The sequence below is a fragment of the Talpa europaea genome, assembly GCF_964194135.1.
Source record: "Talpa europaea genome assembly, chromosome: 1".
NCBI lineage: Eukaryota > Metazoa > Chordata > Mammalia > Eulipotyphla > Talpidae > Talpa > Talpa europaea.
In genome coordinates, this window is record NC_140073.1 from 247979 (window position 1) to 269179 (window position 21201).

At 73.1% G+C, this 21201-nt stretch overlaps 2 protein-coding genes across 2 annotated transcripts; both read right to left on the bottom strand.

Annotated features, from left to right (window-relative positions):
* Positions 1-7196: 7196 nt before the first annotated feature.
* On the bottom strand, positions 7197-10497 carry IRF7 (interferon regulatory factor 7; the record flags this gene model as incomplete). Its single annotated transcript, XM_084249678.1, has 9 exons — positions 7197-7476; positions 7544-7662; positions 7836-8357; positions 8570-8801; positions 8877-8938; positions 9077-9272; positions 9360-9522; positions 9775-9986; positions 10414-10497. 9 exons carry the CDS (start codon positions 10495-10497, stop codon positions 7321-7323), a joined length of 1746 nt encoding a protein of 581 aa, XP_084105804.1. The 3' UTR covers positions 7197-7320.
* Positions 10498-11021: 524 nt separating this feature from the next.
* Positions 11022-17415, bottom strand: CDHR5 (cadherin related family member 5; the record flags this gene model as incomplete). Its single annotated transcript, XM_084249690.1, has 17 exons — positions 11022-11286; positions 11338-11477; positions 11637-11854; positions 11898-12771; positions 12845-12958; positions 13041-13247; positions 13320-13417; positions 13504-13699; positions 13859-14026; positions 14116-14235; positions 14317-14418; positions 14510-14608; positions 14829-14879; positions 15096-15307; positions 15501-15664; positions 17128-17229; positions 17327-17415. The coding sequence occupies 17 exons, from the start codon at positions 17413-17415 to the stop codon at positions 11022-11024; spliced, it is 3219 nt and encodes a 1072-aa protein (XP_084105816.1).
* Positions 17416-21201: the final 3786 nt, after the last annotated feature.

The window sequence follows — 21201 nt, forward strand, 5'->3', positions numbered from 1 at the left end:
TCCGGGCCTTGCCCGTCCCTCACCCCAGAGCCCCATCCCAGCCTGGTGGTGGCCCGGTGTTGGCTCACCACGGCTGGCTTCCCGCAGGTACCACATGGAGTGCTTGCGCCCCCCTCTCCAGGAGGTGCCCGTGGACGAGTGGTTCTGCCCAGAGTGCGCAGCCCCCGAAGGGGCTGCTGTTGCTGGTGAGGTGCAGGGCTCTTTCCCAGCAGGTTTGGCCGGGGAGGTGGGGGGGAGGCAGGGGGGCGTGCAGGAGTGATACCTGGGGCAGGGACCTCCCATCTGGGCTCTGGGGGGCCGCCTGTGTGTCCCAGCCTGGCTTCCTTCCTCCCAGACCCGGGCACCCCAAGCGAGGAGGAGCTCCTGGCCGACGTGGTGCCCACCAGTAGCAGGCTCCGGCCACGCGCCGGGCGGACCCGGGCCATTGCCAGGACACGGCAGAGTGAGCGGGTCCGTGCCACCGTGAACCGGAACCGGATCTCCACTGCCAGGAGTGCGCAGGTGGGTGCCACCGAAACACTGAGCTTGAGGGGGTGTTGGGACGACACTGCCAGGCACCATCAGTGGCCCCCAGCTGCACGTCCTGCCACGTCCCCTGCACGGCGGCTCTGGGCCCCCTGCCCCTCCCCGCCCCCTGGGGCTCTGTGGGAGGACCTGCTGGCGGGCTGAGGGCAGCCACCTGACTGTCCTCTCCCTGTGGTCAGCACATCCCGAGGTACCTCACGTCGTCGCTGCTGGACGAGACTATCGAAGCTGTGGCATCCGGTCTGAGCACTGCTGTGTACCAGCGCCCCCTGGGCCCCCGCGCCGCTGTCAAGCGGAGGAAAGCAGGTGGGCCTGGCGGGCGGGGCTGCGGGAGGCCTGGGCGGGCTCCGGGCACAGTGCCTGGCAGTGCGACAGGGCCTGGCGCTGTTTGGGGCGATGGCCGAGTGAGGAGGTGCCCCCGCCTGCTCTCTGGGGGTATCGGTGTCTCCCTGGGGGGAGTTTACTTACAAGGATCCTGCGGGCTCTGCTCGGGCATTTCGTCCCTCGCCCAGCAGGAGCCGTCCCAGGGCACGGTGAGTAGAGGCCTCTGCGGCCCCTGCCCAGCCTGGGGGCAGAGCTGTGATGGCCGGGACTGTGACGCCTGCAGTGGAGTCGCAGTGGGTGTCGCATCCCCTGCCTTCCCCTGTCCCTGCCGCACCGGCCCCTGGACCCCCATCTCGTCGGCCCGGGACTCGTGCTGGCCGGGCCTTGCGGAGGCTGCGAGGCCGCAGGTGGGTGTGGAGGGGCGGCTGGCCCCGCGCTCAGTCCTGCCGTGTCCTGGGGGCTCTGTGGCAGCCAGCACGAGTTGCAAGTTGCAGCGGTGTCACAGACGCGACGGGATCTCGGGCAGCTCTGGCCTGAGACCCGCAGGGGCACTACCTCGTCCCACAGGTGCCCCAGGTTGGGCACCGCCAGCTGCAGCCGGGCTGGGGCCCACTGGGGTATGCGGCGGCTGGCCACCTCTCGCATGGCTTTGGAAGCGGCCGCCTCAGGCCTGGCAGCCTGCGTTCCTGTGCCCTGCGGGCTGCCCCAGTCCCTGCCCTGACCAGGTTGGCACCCTGCAGGGCCTGGGAGGCCCGCCCCCACCGCCGTGTCCCATCTCCTCCGACTCGGCCCCGTCCCCGGGTGTGAGCATCGGGAGCAGCCCTGAGGCCTCGAGGCAGGCGCCAGGCTGCCCGGGCTCCTTGAGCGTCTGCTCTAAACAGTGTTTGGCGCTGGCTCGTGCCTGGCTCCGGCGGCGTGTGGCTGCCCCCTCTAGAGGGTCCGCCTGTGGCCTGGCACAGATCTCTCTCGTCCTCGTAGGGAGACGGCGGAAGGCGCCGGGGAGGAGGAAAGGCCCGTCTAAGTCACCCAGGAAGAGCCGGGGCTCCGGGGCATGGCTGAAGAGACGCCAGGGCCGCGTGAGGAAGAGGAGGGGCAGCAGGACGCAGGTAGCCTGGGCCGGGGGTCAGGGGGATCCCGCTCTCAGCTGCAGTCCCGAGCGCTGGCTCTGTGCCGGCCCCAGGGTGTGCCCACGTGCAGGCGGCCCGAGTCCCAGGCCGAGTCTGGTCTGCCTGCCCGTCCCACCATCCCCTGCTCGGAGGCGGCAGTGGCCCCGCCCGCTGCTGTCCCGTGTGGTTGCTGTTCCTGCCAGCCTCATCCTGGACACAGGCGCTGGTCCCGGCTAGGGCCGTGGGGGGTGGGGGTGGGGTTGCGGGACCACCCAGCTCCAGGATCACAAGTCAGGGCCCCAGGTGGGTCCTGCTCACAGTCCTGTTTCTTGGTCAGAATGAAGCTACGGCCCGCTCCCGCCTGGCACAGACCCTGGGCCTGCGGAGGCCAGCCCGGGGGGCCTGCACCCCCTCTCTGTACAAGCCAGCAGAGCCCTCCCTGGGGCTGCTGCGTGCCGACATTGGGGCCGCCTCCCTGTCTCTGTTTGGGGATCCTTACGAGCTGGATCCCTTCGACAGGTGAGCAGGCGTAGGGCTGTGTAACTCTCCTAGCACGAAGGGCGGCCCCATCTCGCCTGTGATGGGCCTACCCTGGCCTGTAGGTGCCCTGGGCCTCACCTGCTGTCTCTAACCCACTCTGCAGCGGCGAGGCCCTGCCTGCCAGCCCCGGCTCCCTGCTGCACGACAAGAGGCGGGCCCTGTCCCAGTCGGCTCTGCGGTCCCACCAGCCGGTGGCCCGGCCGGTCTCCGTGGGGCTCTCCAGGTGGGTCCCGGGCAGGCGGCAGGGACTGGTGGGCCTCGCCACGCCCCAGGCTGCTCCCGGGGTGACTCGTGCAGGCCATGAGGCCACCACTAGGGGCCATGGGAGGAGCCCCACACCGGGCTGGGTGTCCTCAGGGAGCGGACCAGGCCTCAGGGCCAGCCCCTCGGTCGGGCCCAGCTGGGCAGAAGCACCGACGCTCCTCCCGCCGCCATGTTCGCTGTAGGCGGAGCCTCCCTGCTGCTGGGTCGGAGCCCGAGGTGGACGAGGCCCCCGAGCCCGACCTGCTGGGCAGCATCCTGTCCAGCCAGAGCCTCCTGATGATGAACGGCGCCGACGTGACCATCCACCGGGACGGCTCCCTTAGCGCCAAGCGGGCGGGTGAGCAGCCGGGGCCCTTTGCGCCGGGACCGGGCGCGGCTCTTCTGCTGGTGCCCCCTTCTGAGCCGCCCGTCGGCTTGGGGAGTCCCCGAGAGTCGCGCATGGGAGGGCTTCAGGGGTGGAGCGGCTCCCCTGGGAGAGGTGGGTGGCTGTGGGGGTGCTCAGCAATGGGCGTGGGGGGCCCAGAGGTCTGCACCGCAGTTTCTGGGATGCGCAATGAAAGCCCCAGCCTCCCGGGCCCACAGCCTCCCCGCGGGGCCTGGACTGGGTATCCAGCTCAGAAAGCTTTATTGTTTATTTAAACTGGGGTGAAGTGTAGGTGGGGGGCACAGCCCCCACACCTGCCACCAGGCCCAGCCGGCCACGCTCTGCACCGCACCCCTCCCCTCCAGTGCCTCAGCCCTGCAGTCAGGCCCTTGGTCTGCTGGTCTAGTTCCTCCTCATCCAGGTCCCAGCGGGTCTTAGGTGTCCTCCAGCTCCTGGTGACTCCAATAGCGGCCAGAGCTCCTCGCAGACGTGGCTGACACCTCTCGCCTTTGTCTTTCAGCACCCGTTTCTTGTCAGCGGGACTTGCCGGGTCTGCCCAATCGGGGACGAGGCCCCGGGGTCGGGGATGGCCTGCAGCCAGGCGGGCCACGCTCAGGGAATGGCCGCAGCCAGCAGGGCGCGGGGCCCAGTCCTTCCTGTGCACCCGCCGTGGCCACGGGGGCGACAGTGAGACCAGGCCCCTCTGCAGGACCCCCGAGGCCAGGCCAGACCCAGAATTTGTCTGCCGGGAGCAAGCTTGGCTTCCCGCGTGGCGGCACCCCCTGCCTGATGGGCAGTGGCCCGCGCTCCCCGTCTCTGGGTCCTGCCATGTCTCAGGTCTCCGAGGGCAGCCCGGTCTCACCCTCCAGGAGCGCAGGGCTGGGGCAGGCCCCGAGAACGACGTCCGGGAGGACTGATGTTCCCCAGCTTCCTCAGATACCAAAGATTGGCCCGGGTGGGCGGGCTGACGGGGCCCCCGCCCCAGGGCAGCACGTTGAGCTCCCCAGCGCCTGCATCAGCCGGTTGACTGGCAGGGAGGGCCCCACACAGCCAAGCCACAGCGCCCGGACCGAGGGCGAGCCCAGTGGCAGGGGCCCGCAGGAACCCAGCTCACAGGCGGGGGGCGCCCCCACTCCAGCCCCAAGGGCGCCCTGCAGGGGGAAGGGCATCGGCTCCACCTTCGAGAGCTTCAGGATCAACATCCCGGGGAACACAGCCCAGGCCGGCCGGCCCTCCCACCCCGGCTTCTGCAACACCTTCCGGCCGGTGGACAGCAAGGCCCCGCGCAAGGAGGCGCCCTCGCCCCTCTTCTCCATCCGGAAGGCGCGGCAGCTCAAGAGCGAGATGTACGACCCCTTCGACCCCACGGGCTCCGACTCCAGCTCGCCCGCCGGCAGCCCCGAGCGCCTGGGCCCCGGGCTCCTGCCCGCCGAGATCACCAGGACCATCTCCGTCGACAGCCCCGAGGCCCCCGCGGCCCCGGCCGTGCGCTGCGTCACCTCCTACACGGTGGAGGCTGCTTTCGGGGCCGAGCCCGAGCCCTCCGGGGCGCTGCAGCCCCGTGACCAGGACGTGGCCGGCGTGGCGCGGGATGTGCCAGTGGCAGAGGAGGGGCTGGCTGGGAGCCCAGGGTCAGCTGCCCCGGGGCCGAGCCCGTGCCCGCCGGGGCCCTGGGAGGATGACGACGGCCCCCACCACAGCACCTTCTTCGGCTCTGAGGAGCGGACAGTGACCTGTGTGGCCGGCCCGGAGCCCGGGCCCTTGCGGAGCGCCCCCCACAGGCTCGTGGAGCTCCGCTCCCGCTCCCGCTCCCGCTCCAGCTCCGGCTCCACGTCCAGCTCGCACGGCCGCAGGAAAGCCAAGCGGAAGCGGACAGCTGCCAGGGGGCACCGGCGCTCCCGCTCCCGGGACCGGGCCTCGCGCTCGGCCTCGCCGCCCCCGGGCGGGGACTACCCCGGCAGGCAGCGGCCCAGGGCCCGGAGCCGCAGGTCTTCCAGCGACCGGTCCAGCAGCCGTGAGCAGGCCAAGCGCAGGCGGGCCAGGGACAGGAGCAGGGAGGGGCGGCGCGGCTCCTGGGGCCACGGCCCCGGCCGGCGGCGCTCACGCTCAGTCAGCCCTGGGAGCCCCGCCCGCGAGAGCCGGAGCAAGAAGAAGCGGCCGCGGGGCCGGGAGGGCCTGCCCCCCAGCAGCCTGGACCGGCTCCGGAGGCACCGGCACCCCAGGGAGAGGAGCCGGGAGCGGCCCCGCGAAAGGAGGAAGCGCCGGTCCCGGTCGCCCAGCACAGAGCACAGGGCCCGGCGGCCCCGGTCCCGGGAGAAGAGGCCGCGGCTGCGCTCCTCCTCCGAGAGGAAGCCGGGGAGGGCGGCGCCTGCAGTGCCCCCCACCCAGGACGAACCAGCGCCCCGGGAGCCCCCGGCCCAGCCTGCCGCTTTGGCGGGAGCGGGTGCCTCGCCGGCCCAGCAGGAAGCCGCCAGGGCCCTCCCGGAGGCGGCCCTGGACCCAGCGGCACCGGCCGAGTGTCCGCCTGAGGACCTGGACTACGCCGACTCCGTCGAGGCCGGCCGCGTCTTTGAGGACTTGGCCAGCGAGGCGCTCCTGGTGCAGCTGGATGACATGAGCTCCCCGCCCTCCCCTGAGAGCACCGACTCCTCCCCGGAGCGTGCCCTCCCCCCAAACCCTGCCGTGCCCCTGGCTCTGCCCCCCAAGGAGGCGTTGTTGGCCCTCGCGGAGGGCACCGCGCAGCAGCTCCCCCTGGCCGAGGGCCCCCAGCAGAAGCCCTGGCTGCCGCCAGAGGTGGCTGAGGCCACTCTGGTGCCCAGTACCCTGGCGGCCCGGGCCCTGGCCCCTCTGGAGAAGGAGGAAGGCTGCTCGCAGACCCCCCTGCTGCGAGCCAAGGCCCTGGTGAAGAGGGTCACGTGGAACCTGCAGGCGGCGGGGGACAGTGGCCTGCGTGAGTAGGGCTCTCCCTGGGTCAGAGGCGGGGGTCAGGGCCGGCACTGCGGCGCCCCCTTTTCCTGGGCTGAGCTTGGGGAGGAATGAGGTGCTTTCCCGGAATGTCCCCCAGGGGGCACCATGACACCTTCTCCCTCTGTCGGCCTTCAGGGGCGCCACTTCCCAGGCCTCAGAAGCCCCGGGAAGAGGTCTGGGAGATGGACGAGGCAGGCCCCCTGGTGGCCCAGCGCACTCCCTTCCCAGAGCCCCCGCCCTCCGGTCACCTGCTCCCAGAGCCCAGCTTCCCCCGGGCCGACCCTTCTCAGGTGGGTCCGGTGGGGGCGCCCGGGGCAGGGCGGGCCCCTGGCAGGGCCGGGCAGAGGGTCATGCTCTGGCTCACCCCACCCAGGTTCGCAGCCTCGGCCTGCCCCCCGCCCCAGCTCTGCACTCGAGTGTCCCGCCCTGCACGCCGGCCAGCCAGCCCCCCGTCCAGCTTCTCCTGCAGGCCAGCCTGCCCCTGGCGGGCTGCGGGGTGGCCCCAGGCCCGGCCCCTGCGCCCACCATCCTGGCCACAGCCTCGGAGCCAGCTGGCCATGCCACCGCCAACTCCGAGGACAGGCAGGCTGCTCCCAGGCCAGCTGCCGAGAAGACCAAGAACGAGGAGGTGAGTGCGGTGCCCGTGAGCCCCCGCCCGCCCCGAGGCCCCGCGGCCCAGGCTGACGCGCGTGCTCCGCAGTACATGAAGAAGCTGCACGTGCAGGAGCGGGCGGTGGAGGAGGTGAAGCTGGCCATCAAGCCCTTCTACCAGCGCAGGGAGGTCAGCAAGGACGAGTACAAGGACATTCTGCGCAAGGCCGTGCAGAAGGTGGGCGCCTGGCCGTGGCCTCCGGGGGGGTCCAGGGGGGTCGGCCAGCCTGGCGTCCAGTCATGCAGCTGCACCCCCTCTCCCCCAGATCTGCCACAGCAAGAGTGGGGAGATCAACCCCGTGAAGGTGGGCAACCTGGTCAAGGCCTACGTGGACAAGTACCGGCACATGAGGCGGCACCGGCGGGTGGAGGCGGGCGAGGGGCCGGGTGCCGAGGGCTGAGGGGCACCCGTCCGCGTGGAGCTGGGCCCGTTTACGCGTATACCAGACGCACACGCAGCTTGTTCTAATTTATCAAAAAGATTATCTTTAGAAGTTTCTGAGTTGACTCGGTCCTCGCGGACACGGTGGGGCGGGGGGTCTGGCTGGCTGGGCAAGAGTGGCGCCTGGCCAGGCGGCCCTAGGCCGGCTGCCCCAGGTCCATGAGCAGGGCCTCGAGGTCGTCGTAGAGGCTGCTGAAGCCCGACAGGCAGAGTCTGAGGCTGCTGCTGTCCAGGGAGGACGCGCCGTCCCTCTGCGCAGCCTCCAGGTACGCTCGACACAGCCATGGCTCCACCTGCGGGGGCGGGGGGGCTTAGCGAGGGGTCTGTGCCCCTGGGGCCCTGCGCCTGGACCAGCCTCACCTTCACCAGGACCAGGTGCTTCTCCTTAGGCCTCCTGGCCGACAGGTCCTGCCCGAAGCCCAGGTAGATGGTATAGTGCGGGGAGCCCCTGCGTGGCTGGGCCTGGAACTGCAGCAGCTCTGCGGGGAGGGGCGGGCTTGTGGGTGGGGGTGGGGTGGGCGGGGCGGGGAGGGGCGGGGGTGGGGGTGGGAGGGGCGGGCTTGTGGGTGGGGGTGGGGGTAGGCGGGCCGGGGAGGGGCGGGCTTGTGGGTGGGGGTAGGCGGGGCGGGGAGGGGCCAGGCCACACGCTGACCTTGGAAGAAGGTGCTGAAGTCGAAGATGAGGGTGTCCGAGTTCCTCTCCAGAAGCTGGGGAGGTGTGGAGGGGCTGGCAGAGCCCAGGGGGCCCCCCACCTCCCAGTAGACCTTGCACTTGCCCAGGCGCAGGGCTCGCAGCTGCAGCCCCCGCTGGCGCAGCTGCAGCCCCGGGGCCACGTGCCGCAGCACCTCCTCGGTGTAGCGCAGCTGCTTCTGGTCGGCCAGCTCAGCCGGGCTGGGGAAGGCCACGCACTGGGGCTCGGTGTCGGCGGCCAGCCCCGGGGGGCCGTAGAGGAGCACGCAGCCCAGGTGCCGCACCACCTCCCGCAGCACCGTCCGGCCCTTGTACATGATGGTCACTTCCAGGGGCCCCAGGCTGGGCTCTGCCTGGAGCTGGAGCTGGGTGCTGCCCGGCCAGCCCGGGGCCCACTCAGCAGCCGCGGGGCTGTGGGCTGCAAGGGGTGGTGCGGGTCCGGGTGCCTCGTCGGGCGGGGGCTGCCTGGGCTCCTGGGTGGGGGCTGCGGAAGAGAGGACCGCAGTGGGCACCCGGGCCTCGCCTCCTCACAGCAGGTACGGCTCCTGTGTAGGGAGCTCTGGGCCTGGCCGCAGACCTCCCTCCCGGCCCAGGGGCCCACGCACCCTCCCAGTTGGCCCCCGTGTCCACGGCAGCTGCCAGCCCTGTTCTGGGGACTCTGCCGTCCTGCCTGGCCCTAGCAGATGCCCTACTTACAACACAGGCCCTCTCCAGGAGCCTCCAGGGGCATGGGGTGCACCCCCCATGCCGCTTCCAGCAGGTGGTCCCCCAGACAACTCTGCTGCAGAGCCTGGAGCAGAAGATCCTCTGGGAGGCCGGCTGGGCCGGGGCAGGGACCCCCAGCGCCAGGCTCACAGCTCGGCGCGGGCACCTCACCAGCTCCTCCCCCTGGGCATGGGCACAGGCACAGCCCTGGGGGGAGCCCGCCCTGCGGGGGAGACAGGACAGCATGAGCCCCGGGGGAGCCAGGCTCCGCCCACGAGCCAGGAGGGCAGTGACTTACCCCAGAGGGTGCAGCTGCTGCAACGGGCGCCTCTGCCCCCTTGTCGTCAACACTGAGGCTCTCTGGTAGAGAAGGGGGGTGTCTGCTGTGGCTGAGCTGCACCCCCTTCACGGGGGGGGGGGCCTGATGGTTCTCCCCCCAACCCGGCCTCTCCCGGCACCTTCCCTGCCCTCAACCAACTGACTCCCCGGCTGCCTCACCTCCGCACCCCGGCTCTGGGCGCAGCCCGAACACCTTGTGGGGGTCGGCGGGGTCCCCTGAGTTGTCCTGCAGCATCACGAAGCGCTGCGTGCTCCGCAGCGCGCAGCGGAAGTTGGTTTTCCAGCCGGCCCGAAGCGCGCTCTCCGGGACGGGCGGGTCGCCGCGCGGCCAGCGGCCCCGCGCCTCGGCCCAGGCCTGCGGACGGCAAGGGGGACGGCAAGGGGCGCTGTGGGCGGCTGCGGGCGGGGGGGGGGGCGCCCCGCCCCGCGAGCCGGGGCCCACCTTGAAGATGCGCGCGTCCCGCTCGCCCAGGTCCCTGCGCGCGAAGTGCTTCCAGGGCACGCGGAAGCGCGTGCGGGCCGCGTCCAGCCAGCGCAGCCCCTCGTAGCGGCCGCTGCCCACCTGGCGCAGCAGCCAGTCGCCGAACAGCACGCGCGGGGCCGCCCTGCGGGGACGCGGCCGTCAGGGGCGGGGGGCGCGGGGGGCCGCGCGGGGGGCGGGGGGCGGAGGGGGCCGCGCGGGGGGCGGGGGGCGGAGGGGGCCGCGCGGGGGGCGCGGGGGGCCGCGCGGGGGGCGGGGGGCGGAGGGGGCCGCGCGGGGGGCGGAGAGGGTCGCGCGGGGGGCGGAGGGGGCCGCGCGGGGGGCGGGGGGCGGAGGGGGCCGCGCGGGGGGCGGGGGGCGCCGGGGCCGCGCTCACGTCTCGGGGTCCTGGGCCATGGCGCCCTGGGGGGCGGCCGTCGGCGGGCGCGGGCGAGGGGCGCCGCTCAGACGTCGGCGCGGCCGTCGCGGGGTCCGGCCCGGGCGCTGCGGGGACGCCGGGTGCGGCTCGCGGCCCGGGCTGCGCGGCGCGGGCTCCTGGCGCGGGTCACCGGCGGCGGCGGCGTCCAGGCCGGGCGGCGCGGGCGGAGCCTGCGGGGCGGCGCGGGAGGCGCGAGGCGGGCGGGCCGGGCGCCGGGAAGCGAAACCGCCTCCGGGAAACTGAAACCTAAAGCTGCGGCCCCAACCCTCCCGCGGCGCCCCCGCCGGCCCCGGCCCCCGCCGCCCGCGCCCCGCGCCCCGCGCCCGCCCGCAAGTCGCCGCCCGGCCCTCGGCTGCGCAGCCCCGCAGCCCGTGGCTCGGCGAGGGGCGGCCCGGTACCTGGAGCGGACCGCGCCGTCTCCCGGAGGCCCGCGGCGGGCGCCTCCAGGGCCGCGGAAGGGGCGGGCGGGCGGGCGGGCCGTGGGCGGCGCGCGCCCCACGTGCCGGGCTCTGCGCCCCGCGGGCCGGGCGGGGCGGGGCGGGGCGCGGGCGGGCGCCGGGCTCCGCGGATTCGGGCCGGCCCGGCAGGAACGGAAACCAGAGCTCGGGTTGGCCCTGGAAGGGCGCGCGCCGGGGGCGCACGGACGCGCGGGCAGGGGCCCTGGAGGACGCCCCGCGACATCGCCCCGGAGGAGCCCGCCCCCCGCCCCAGGCCCTGGTCCCCACAGCTGACCCGCCCCTTCCCCCTTCCCGGCCGGCCAGCGCCCCTCGCCTCAGCCGGGCGCCGGCCCCCGCGGGGGGCACCAAGCCGGGCCTGGCCTCGACCCCGGGCACCCGCCGGCGAGCCCCCAGGGGGCCCTGAGGGGGGCGGGCGGCGAGGTGGCCCCCCACACGACGCCCCTCCCCCGCAGCTCTGCGCTCGGGCGGCTCCCGCGGTCACCCCGGAGAGGAACTTGGAGGCGCAGCTGGCGCCCAGCCCGGGGCGCGCCCCCGCGGGGCAGGTGGTTTACCCGAGCGGCGCTCGCACCCCCAGGACCCCGCCCCCCCACCCCCCACCCCGCCTCGGCGCCCCGCGGCGCCACCACGCGCAGCCCGATTCCCAGAGTCGCTTTATTCTGCGCGCGGGGCGCGCGGGGCGCGGGGGGCGCGGGGGGGCGCGGGGGGCGCGGGGGGCGCGGGGGGCGCGGGGGGCGCGGGCCGGCCGCCCTAGATGTAGGTGGAGTCGCCGTCCGGCTGCCCCGCGGCGTCCGCGTCCGCGTCCGTGTCCTCGGCCGAGTCGCTGGCCGAGTCGCCCGCGCCGGGCGCGTCCGCGGAGGGCGCGTTGAGCACCACCACGTCGGCCTCGGCGCCCACGTCCTCGCCGAACCACACGGCCTTGTAGCCGCCCTCGGGCCGCCGCTCCTTGGTCAGGATGGACCTCACGGCCGCGGGGCCGTCCTCGTCCCGGGCCGCCGCGGGGGCCTCGGGGGCGCTGGCGGGGCGCGCGGGCGCGGCGGGCTCCGGCTGCGGCTGCGGCGCCGGCTCCGGCTCCGGCTCCGGCTCGGGGGTCGCCGGCGGCTGGTCGGCGGGGGCGGCGTCGAGGGCCGGCGCCCAGTTGGCCTGGTCGGGGCCGAGGAAAGCCGGGTTCTCGTGGCCTCCAGCCCGGCCGTCCGGCGGGGGCTCCTGGGGAGGCGGGCGGGCTCAGCGGGACGCGGGCGCGCCCGCCCGCCCGCCCGCCCGCCCGCCCGCCCGGCTCCGCGGGGCGCCCTGGCCCGGCCCGCCCCCTTCTCGCCCCTCCCGCGGTCCCCGGCGGCCCCCCGAGTCCGGCCGCCCCGGCCTCACCAGGGTCTTGCGGGAGCAGCACCGGAGCCTGTGGCCGTAGTGCCTGCGCACCAGGACGGCGAGGGCCAGCAGGGCCAGCAGCAGCAGCCCGCCCAGCACCCCGCCCAGGGCGGCCATCTGCACTGTGGAGAAGCGGCCGTCCTCAGCGTGGCCGCCGCCTGCCGCGCCGTCCTCCGCGCCGCCGCCGCCGGTCCCGGGCCGGGTCACCGTCCCCGTCACTGCCCCGGTCACGGTTCCGGTCCCCGTCACAGCCCCGGTCACTGCCCCGGTCCCGGCTCCGGTCCCCGTCACAGCCCCGGTCCCAGTCACTGCCCCGGTCCCGGCTCCCGTCCCAGTCACTGCCCCAGTCCCGGTCACTGCCCCGGTCACTGCCCCGGTCCCCGTCACAGCCCCGGTCCCGGCTCCGGTCCCCGTCACAGCCCCGGTCCCTGTCACTGCCCCGGTCCCGGCTCCCGTCCCCGTCACTGCCCCAGTCCCGGTCACTGCCCCGGTCACTGCCCCGGTCACGGTTCCGGTCCCCGTCACTGCCCCGGTCCCGGCTCCGGTTCCCGTCACAGCCCCGGTCACTGCCCCGGTCCCGGTCACTGCCCCGGTCCCGGTTCCGGTCCCCGTCACCGCCCCCGTCACCGTCACAGTCCCCGTCACTGCCCCGGTCCCGGGCGTCCCTGCGGGCAATACCAAGCTCACTTACCGCCGGCGCCCGGCCGCACACCAGCCTGTGGGGCCCCGGCCTCGGGCTGACGGCGACGGGGCAGGGGTCCCCCCCAAGGCGGGGCTGAGCGGCCCGACCTGGTTGCCACGTGCCCTCTGCCCTTTCCCGCCTCCCCCAGCCTCGCCGCCCCTCGGCCCCCTCCGCCGGCAGCGGGTACCTGAGGTGGGCAGCGTCTCCCGCGCGGGCGTGCTGGAGACCCCTGAGGCGCGGCGCGGGGGGAGAAGGCCCGGAGGAGTGCCCGTCAGTGCCCCGAGCCAGGAGGAGGCCCCAAGGGGCCCCGGGGAGCTGGGCTCCCGCACCCCCGGCCGCCCCTCCTGTGGCGCGACGCCGCGGCTCACCTGGGGGGGGCGTGGGCTCGGGGAGCACGCGGACCTGCAGCTCCGTGCGCGCCTGGCGCTGCGTCACCGCGTTGCTGGCCTCCACCTGCGGGGCAGGGGCTCGTCCCTGCTGGCCGCCTCGCCGCCCCCGCCCGCCCGCCGGCCCGCCCCGCCCTCACCTCCGCGGCGTAGACCCCGGGGGCCGCCAGCTCGGGGGTGGTCAGCACGGCCTCCCCGTCCATCCGGAAGTTCGAGTTGTTGGTGATCCGGTAGGTGAAGGCCGGGTCGAAGCCCTAGACGGGGCGCAGTCAGGCGACGGCCACCCGCAGGCCCGGGCGCGGGGCGGGGGCGCGGGGCGGCCGGCCCGGTGCCTACAGGGAACACGGAGTCGCGGGCCCGGACCGTCAGGGGCTGCGAGGGGTCCGAGCTGTCCTTGACGGCCACGCCCGGGGCCCCGCCCAGCACCAGGAAGCCGTGGTACAGCCGCAGGGGGAAGGTGGGCACGCTGCCGTTGGCGTCGCGGTCCTCCACCGTGATGGCGACCCGGGTCACCGAGTACCGCGCCCCGTCCTCCTGCTCGGCCTGCGGGGACAGCGCGGTGACCAGCAGGCCTGGGGGTGCTGGGCGGTGGGGCGGGGCGCACGTGGCACCCACCTTGACCAGCAGAACGAAGGTCCGGGGGCTGGGGACGCTCCTGGCCATGGTGAGGTTGCCCGAGGCCGCGCTGATGTCGAAGGTGAGGTCATCGTTGCCTGGGGGAGCAGAGGCCCCTGGTGCCGGCCCTGAGGGGCCCAGCTCTGCACACATCACCCGCACCCCGCTGGCCGGCCGCACTCACCCTGCAGGATGCTGTAGACGATGGGCTGGTCGATGGCCCTGTCACCGTCCACCGCGTAGAGGGGCCCGGGGTGCAGGGGAAGGGCGCCCAGCTGCGGGGAGGGGGGCGCTGTAGGGCTGCTGTGGGCACCCAGCTCAGCCCGAAGCAGCGGCGGTGCCATAGTGTCCAGGCACGCAGCCACCGGCCCCCGGGGGTCCTTTGCTAAGGTGTCCACTGGCCGGTCCAGTCACAGCTTGTCTTGGGACCGGGTGGGCACGCAAGGGACGCTCACGGAGCCCCGCTGCGCTCGGGAGTCTGGGGCCCCACTGTCAGGGAACCCCGCTCCCGCTCCCTAGCCCGGCCCAGGCCCCAGTACCGGCAGGATGCCCGTGGGGACCACCCCCTGGTACTGGGCCTGGACGCAGTTCTGGAGGTCCTCGAAGGCGCAGGGCAGGAACCAGGGCGGCCGCAGGTCCGCCGGCTGCACCCGCAGCACCAGGGTGGCTGTGGCCGTGTGGGTGGAATCCTGAGTGTCCTGAGTGTCCTGCACAGAGCAGGGTCAGCCCCGTGGGGGGGCGGCAGGGGGCGTGGAGGGGTGATGGGGGGCTGCCCGGCGGGGGCGGGGCCGCTCACCTGCACCAGCAGCTGGAAGGTCATGTTGGGCCAGCGGTCGAGGTCGATGAAGGCCAGCGACCTCCTCAGCTTCAGGGCCGGCTGGTTGACGCCCGCCAGTTGGAAGTAGAGGCTGGCATTCTGGGGGGGGCGAGAGGCTGAGACCCGGGGGGCGGGGGCAGCACAGGGGCGGGGGGCGGGCGCCGGGGGATGGGCACTGACCTTGGTCACTTCCTCGAGATGGTAGAACAGGGTGTCGCTCTTGTCCAGGTCCGTGGCCTGCAGGTCCGCCTCGGGGATGACCGTGGCGTTCACCCTCTCATCCTGGGGGCGGGGTGGGGGGTGGGGGTGGGTTTGGCCAAGCTCCTGGGCCCGCCCCACCCCCACCCCCGCCTCCCCCAGGCTCCCGCCTCACTTCGGGCACCGAAGCGATCAGGGGGGTGTCCCCGAAGGGGAAGGTGGGCGCGTTGTCGTTGACGTCCAGCACAGTCAGGAACACCCTCAGCTGCGTCACCTGGGGGCGGAGCGCTCAGCCTCGGGGTGCCCCGCGGGCCTGGAAGGGGCGGGAGCGGGGCGGCGGGGCCCTGGGCGTGGATGGGGTGGGCGGCAGAGGGGCCAGCGGGGCAGTGGGAAGAGACGCCCGCGGGGCTGAAGGATGGGGGTGTGGGGGGGGGAGCGTGGCCCCGGAGGGTCGGAAGGAGGTGGGCCTCTGGAGGAGGGCCAGGCGCACTCACCAGGGTGTCCCCCCTTCTGCAGAGCAGGTGGGCCAGCAGGACGTCGTCCCTCTGCGGGCAGGGGTGAGGGGGCCACTGCGCAGCTGGCCTCGGCGACCTCCTGCCTCACTGGGGGGCCGGGGCTGCGCCAGGCGCTGCCAGGGGGTGTCCTCCCGCAGGTCCCCACGCCCCTCCAGCCCTCAGGGTCACTCGCTGCCCGGGAACCCCCCCAGAAAAACCAGCACCCCAGAAAGCCTGTCTGTGGAGAAGGAGCCAGGCTGCCCCCACCGGCCCCACGGCCCTGAGCACCTCGTAGTCGGGCCTCAGGTCGAGGAAGAGCTGGGTCTGGTCCTCCTGGTTCTTCTGGATCCGAAATGCATTGGGGGTGGACTCGGGCCCCAGAACCACCTCCTGGTCTTTGGGGACCTCGATGGTCCCCACTGGCTCAGAGAGCTGTGTGTTCTCCTCCACCATGAGCACGTTCTGCTTGACGGAGCAGGCTGGGGGCGGGGCAGGGGTCGTGCGTTCGCCCACGCCCTCCCCGCCACTGCTGCCCTCCCGCCACTGCCCACCTGCTGCCCTCCCGCCACTGCCCACCTGCTGCCCACCACCGCCCTCCAACGCCCACCACCGCCCGCCGCCCGCCTGCCCGCCGCCCGCCTCTGCCCGCCGCCCGCTGCTGCCCACAGGTACCATTGCCCTGGGCGGCGGCTGCGAGCAGCAACCACAGCACGGCCCAAGCCCCCATCTGGGCGTCCGGGTAACGCTCAGCCCTGGAGGGTCCAGCCGTCTGGCCTCCAGGACCCTCCGACCCGCAGTGCCGCCTCCAGAGCCGGCGCTCTCCGGTGACCTTCGCCCTGCTGGGCACCACCCCACTTTATGATCCTTTACCGCAACGGCCTCCACCTAGGGGGCTCCCGCGGGCCGGCGGCCTGGCTCCCCCAGAGGAGACCTGGTCACTCCCAGCCAAGCCCCCTGCCAGCTGGAGGCTCAGCCCGCAGGCTGAGGGGAGAGGGTGGGGCTGGGGGGGAACCGGGAGGGGGCAGGGCGGGCTGGGGTTAGGGCGGGACCTGGGGAGAGGGTTAGGCCCCGGGGAGGGGTGGGGCTAGAGTGGGGGCGGGGGTGTTGGGGCGAGGGGGCAGGGGTTAGGGCTGAGGGAGGGGGTGGGGGCTGGGCTTGAGGAGAGGCCTAGGGCAGGGGAGGGGGAGCGCCTGGCTCTGGGTGTTCGCCCCGTGCACCCCACCGCACCCCCCCATGACCTACTGGACTCATCGAGCCCCTGCAGCTGCCCCCGAAGCCCAGACCTGGTGTCCCCTGCGTGCCCACTCCCTCTCCCTCTGTCTGGAAGGAAATGGCCGTGACCTGGGGGTGTCCTGCTGTCCCGGAAACCTCTGGCCTCCTCTGGGCGGGGCAGGGCATGGCCTTGGGAACGGGCGCTCTGGACGGCTGGGCCCCCGGGGGCTCTGATGCCCTCTGCTGACCCATCTGCCCCTGTCGTGCCCCCACCACTGGGGAGAGGCTCTGGGGTGTCAGGGGAGGGAAGGGGCTCTGATGGGGCCCCTCCCTTCCAGGCCTCCCTGCCCACCCAGCCTCCCGCCTGGCAGGTGCAGGCCCTCCCAGGTCCCCTGGCTCCAGGGCCACGGCCCCTGGCCCCAGCCCCTGGGGCAGGTGCTGGGAGCCCTGAGCCCCCAGATCTCTGCCTGTTTGCAGAGTAGGCTGTGGGGGGCCAGGGGGTCAGCTGATGCCCAGATAGGGGTGCAGAGAGGGCGGGGCAGCGCCCGTTCCTGGTGTCAAGAGGGGCCTGGGGCGGTGGGTGCGCACAGAGGGCCAGGGTCTCATTTCCTCTTTTATTGGGGGCGCCCCCTTCCCCACAACCCCTCCCATGGTGGGGAGGCGCCTCCTCAGCAGGGCCTCAGCGGGGGCCCCTCAGCCGGGGGGCTGCTGGCTCTGAAACCAGGACCTCCGACCTCGACCTCGGACCCGGCGGCAGCAGAGCAGACCAGGCCGGGCCCGGGGGATCCCTCCGCGGCGCCCTGCAGGGAGACACGCGGGGGGCGCGCTGAGACCCCTCCGGGCCTCCTCCCTCCCCCCAGGGGCCCGGGGTCCCCAGCGGGGTGGGGGGCGGGAGGCAGGGAGCGCGGGGTCCTCACCAGGCGCGCGGGGCCGGCCAGTCTGGCCACGGCACGCAGAAGTGGCCACGGGCTGAGCGGGTCCAGGCGGTCCCGGCCTCGGCGTCCGGCTCGCTGCCCCGCCCAGCACAGTCAGTCCCCGCGAGGCGCCCCGCGGCCCAGCCCGCGCCCCGCGCGCCCCCCGGCCTCACCTGCGCTTCCCCACCAGGCCCTGGAGCAGCCGCTGCAGCCGCGCGCGCTCCCGGAGGCGGCTGAGCTCGCTGGTGAAGGCCCCGTCCGAGTGCCGCGGCGCCCTGGGGCGGGGGGCGGTCAGGGCGGGGGGCGGTCAGGGCGGGGGGCGGTCAGGGCGGGGGGCCGTCAGGGCGGGCGCGGCCCCGGGGCGCGGTTCACCTGGGCAGCGCGGGGTGCGCGACGGAGCCCCCGAGGAAGAGCAGCAGCAGCAGCAGCAGCAGCAGCAGCATCCGGGGCGGGGTGGCCATGGTGGGGCGCGCCGGGGGTGCTGCCCCGCTCGAGCCCCGCAGCCCCTTTATAGCGCGCGGCCGGAGGGGGCCGGGGGCGCCGGGGGCGCCGCCCGCCCCGCTCCCTGCAGCCCCGGCGGCCGCGCCCCATCGATCGCGCAGAAGGTCAGGGCCGCCCCCCCAGCTGTCGCCCCGACCCGCGCCCTCCCCCAGCGTCCTGGCGGCGCCCCTCGGCGGGCTGGGGGGGCCGGCGCGCGCCAGGCCCCCCCGACCACGCGCCCGCGGGGCAGGCGGCGGGGGCGCCCGCGGGTCGAGGCCGGGGCGGGGGCGCCCCCCGAGTGGGAGCGGGCGCCGCGGGGGGCGGGCGCGGGCCTGGGCCTCGCCGGGGGGACCTGGCGCCGCCGCGGGGCCTCGCCCGCCCGCGGGGATTTAGTCGAATGAGGCTTTAGGGTCGGCGCCGCGAAGCCCTTAAAAACACGCGCCCCCGGCTTAGACTTTAAACCCTACGGCGCTTTCCGGCGATTACCGGCTTTCCGGGCCCGCGCGGAGCAGCTAAGCCGCCCCGAGCGGCCCGGCCGGCGGTGTCTGACCAGGGAGCCGCGTCCACGAGGAAACCCGCGCTCCCAGGGCTGCGCAGGAGGTGAGCGAGGACGCCCCTCCTTTCTGATTTTAGGGGCGCTGCTGGTCCTCCTAGGCGGCCTCGGTCGCTGGTGGGTTGCTGCCGCCTGGCTGAGATGCTGACGGCAGGGTCAGGTGAAGGGCTGGCCGGTGCTGACCGCAGACCCAGGCCGGGGAGAGCCGCGACTCCCCCTAGGGCGGGGGGGGGGGGGGGGGGTGACATGGGGGAGAAGCAGACACTGCCCCAAAATGAACAACGAGGGAAGAAGAGAAATCAGGGCCCCCCTGGTGGCGCAAGGGATTAAGACGCAACCTATGAGGCCGTCCCCAGCCCCTGCAGGACCAGTTCAATCCCCGGCCAGGGAGCGACCCACACGGCGCAGCAGACCTGTCCCCCACGGCTCCCCTCAGCAGGGTGCTCCAGTCGGTCTACCTGCTCTGCTCCCCGCTCTGCCACTGGGGACTCCTCTTGTGATAGGGCAACCGCCATATAAAATAAAACGGGTTCCTGGCTGGGGGTCCTCACCCGCGCGCTGACAAGGGACTTATGAACACCCCACGGCAGGCGCACACAGAAGGTTCATAAAAGGTTTATTGACAAGGGAAAAGGAAAGAAGGAAAATGCACAACTCAGGGAGAAAACAGGGAAATAAAGTCTTTCATGCGTCCTCCCCGATCCGCCGACCTGGAAACCCAAAGTCACTCTCCGAGCTGGCCGGACGCTGCGAGCTGGCGGAGACCCAAAAAGGGGGACCCCCCCAAAAAGCCCACGTGTCTGGCTTTATCCCAACCTGGCTGCTGAACCCCACCCTCAGGTCCCAGCCACCTTCCCTTGGGTGGTGACAGGATGTGGGGTTCCCAGTGTCTTTGGCTGTGGCCTGGGGTGGGGGTGGCGTCCACAAAGCCTGTATGGGATCAGCTTTAGGACATCCTGTTCCCCCTAACACTCTCATCCCCGCACCTCTGGCCTGCACCCCAGTTCTTGTATGCATAAATAAATAAATCTTTTTAAAATTATTTTAAAAAGAAGAGAGGGCCTCCCCAGTGGTGCAGCGGTGGAGCGCTGGGCTGTGAAGCTGCCCGCACCCTCTGCAGCGCCGGTTTGATCCCCGGCTGCCGGCGAAGGTCCCACATGGTGCACAGACCTCTCCTGCCACCTGCTGCTCCCCTCAGCAGTGTACCTGCCTGTTCTGCTCCCCGCTTTGGCTCTGCTGAATTCTCTCATCCTCCCGCGCTTCTGACTGTACCCAGTGCTTGTATAAATAAATAAATCCTTTTTTTTTTTTTAAGATTTATGCATACAAGAGCTGGGGTACAGGCCAGAGATGCGTGGGGGGTGGGTGGTGAGAGGATCCACCAGAGGCAGAGTGGGGAGCAGAACAGGCAGAAGGACCGAAATACACGGCTGAGGGGAGCAGCGGGGAGACAGGAGAGGTCTGCTGCGCCCTGTGGGTTTCTCCCTGGCCGGGGGTCAAACTCGTGCTGCAGAGGCTGCGGACTGCTTCAGAGTGTGGTGCTCAACCCCTTGCGCCACCAGGAAGACCCTAAACAAATAAATCTTTAAAAGAAAAAAGAAGAGACATCAAGCTAATGAAATAAAAATGAAAAGTAGGTACATGTGGAAGGTTGGAAATTTTTTTTCACGAACGTTAGATTTTTTCCAATTTTTTTTCTGAGCCAATGAATATAATGGTGGCTTCCAAGGTTCCGTCTTTGGGAAACGAGTGGACGCTCACTTTTTCTGTTCTTTCTTTTGCTGCGAATTTTCCTGACGCGCTGCTCTGGCCTCACCCCGCAGGCTGGGGTGTGTCTTCATTTTCCTTCCATGCGGCGCGTGTTCTGATTTCTCTTGAGATCTCGTCTTCACGCCACAGATCACTTAGGATTGACTGGACTCGTTTCATTTCCACAATTTTGAAGATGTTCCTGCTTTCTGTTACTAGGTTTTAATTCCTTTACGGGCAGAAAATACACTGCGCGTGGTTTCCATTCCTCTGACAGTGTCTTGGAAAGACGTGTTCCTGGAGGCGCCGGAGCCGCGCAGGCAGAGGGGGCGGCGAGGACTCCCCAGAGACAGGGCGGGGGGCGCAGCAGGGGCGCCCACTGAGATCCACCGCTGAGGGGAGCAGGGGGGAGACAGGCGGGGTCTGCTGGCCCCGTGGGCAGCCCCTGTCCCGGGACTGGACCCACGTGGGCGTAAATCATCAGAAAAAGTCGTAGAAGCCGCGCGCGCCGCCCGCCCCTGCGCCGGTGCCGAAGAAACGCGGAAAGCGCCCTGAGCGGACAGCGCGCTTCGCCCCGCGGACGGCGGGAAACCCGAGCTTCACGAAAGCAAAGCCAACTGGCAACAGGCGAGGCTGCGGAGACCTGCCTTCCCGGGCCGCCCGTCCGTCTGTCTGTCTGTCTGTCTGTCTGTCTGCGCCCCGCGGGCCTCCGCCGCGTCTTGGGGCCTTCGGGCCGCGGCGCTGCCTGTGCCCGGGGCCGTGACCGCGCCAGGGACGTCCTGGGCCGGGCGCGCCGCCTGCAGGGGCGCCCGGGTCGGGGGCACCGGCCGACCCCAGGGGCGCAGCCCGGGGGCCCCTGCCGGGCGCGGGGCGCGGCCCGAGACAGCCCCGCGCCCGCCCGCCCGCCCGCCCGCGCGCTCCTGAGGGGGAAGCGCCTCCGCGAAGGCCGGGCCGACCCCCCCCCGCGCCTGCTCCCCCCGGCGACCCCTCGCCCCGGCCGTCTCGCGAGGCCCGAGGCGGGGCGCCCCCCTGGCCCGGCGCTGCCTGAACCCCCTCCTGGGCGCCGCGGCCTCGCCCGCCAGTGTCCCGGGGCCCCCGCGGCCGGGGCGGGAGCGCAGCCCAGCGCGCCGGGCTCCCAGGTGGGGGCGGGGGGCAGGGCGCTCTTGGGGCTTTTCTTGGGGGGTACCGGGGAGCCCCCGGGCTGGGCCCTCGGCCCGGCGCACCTAACTGCGGGGGCTCAGCTGCGCCCCGACCGCTCGGCCGGCCCGCGAGGTGGGGCGGGCGGAGGCCGAGGAGCCTGCGAGGGGCGCGGGGTGTCGGGCCCGGCGGGGGGTGCAGCCACCAACGGGGCTTGCAGCCTGGGAGTTGGCGGGGCGGCTGCAGGGGTTCGGGGCCCGAACGGCGGCTCCGATCCCCAGCGCGCGGCCGGTGGAGCGCGAAGACGCCGCGGGCGCCGAAGGGCGGG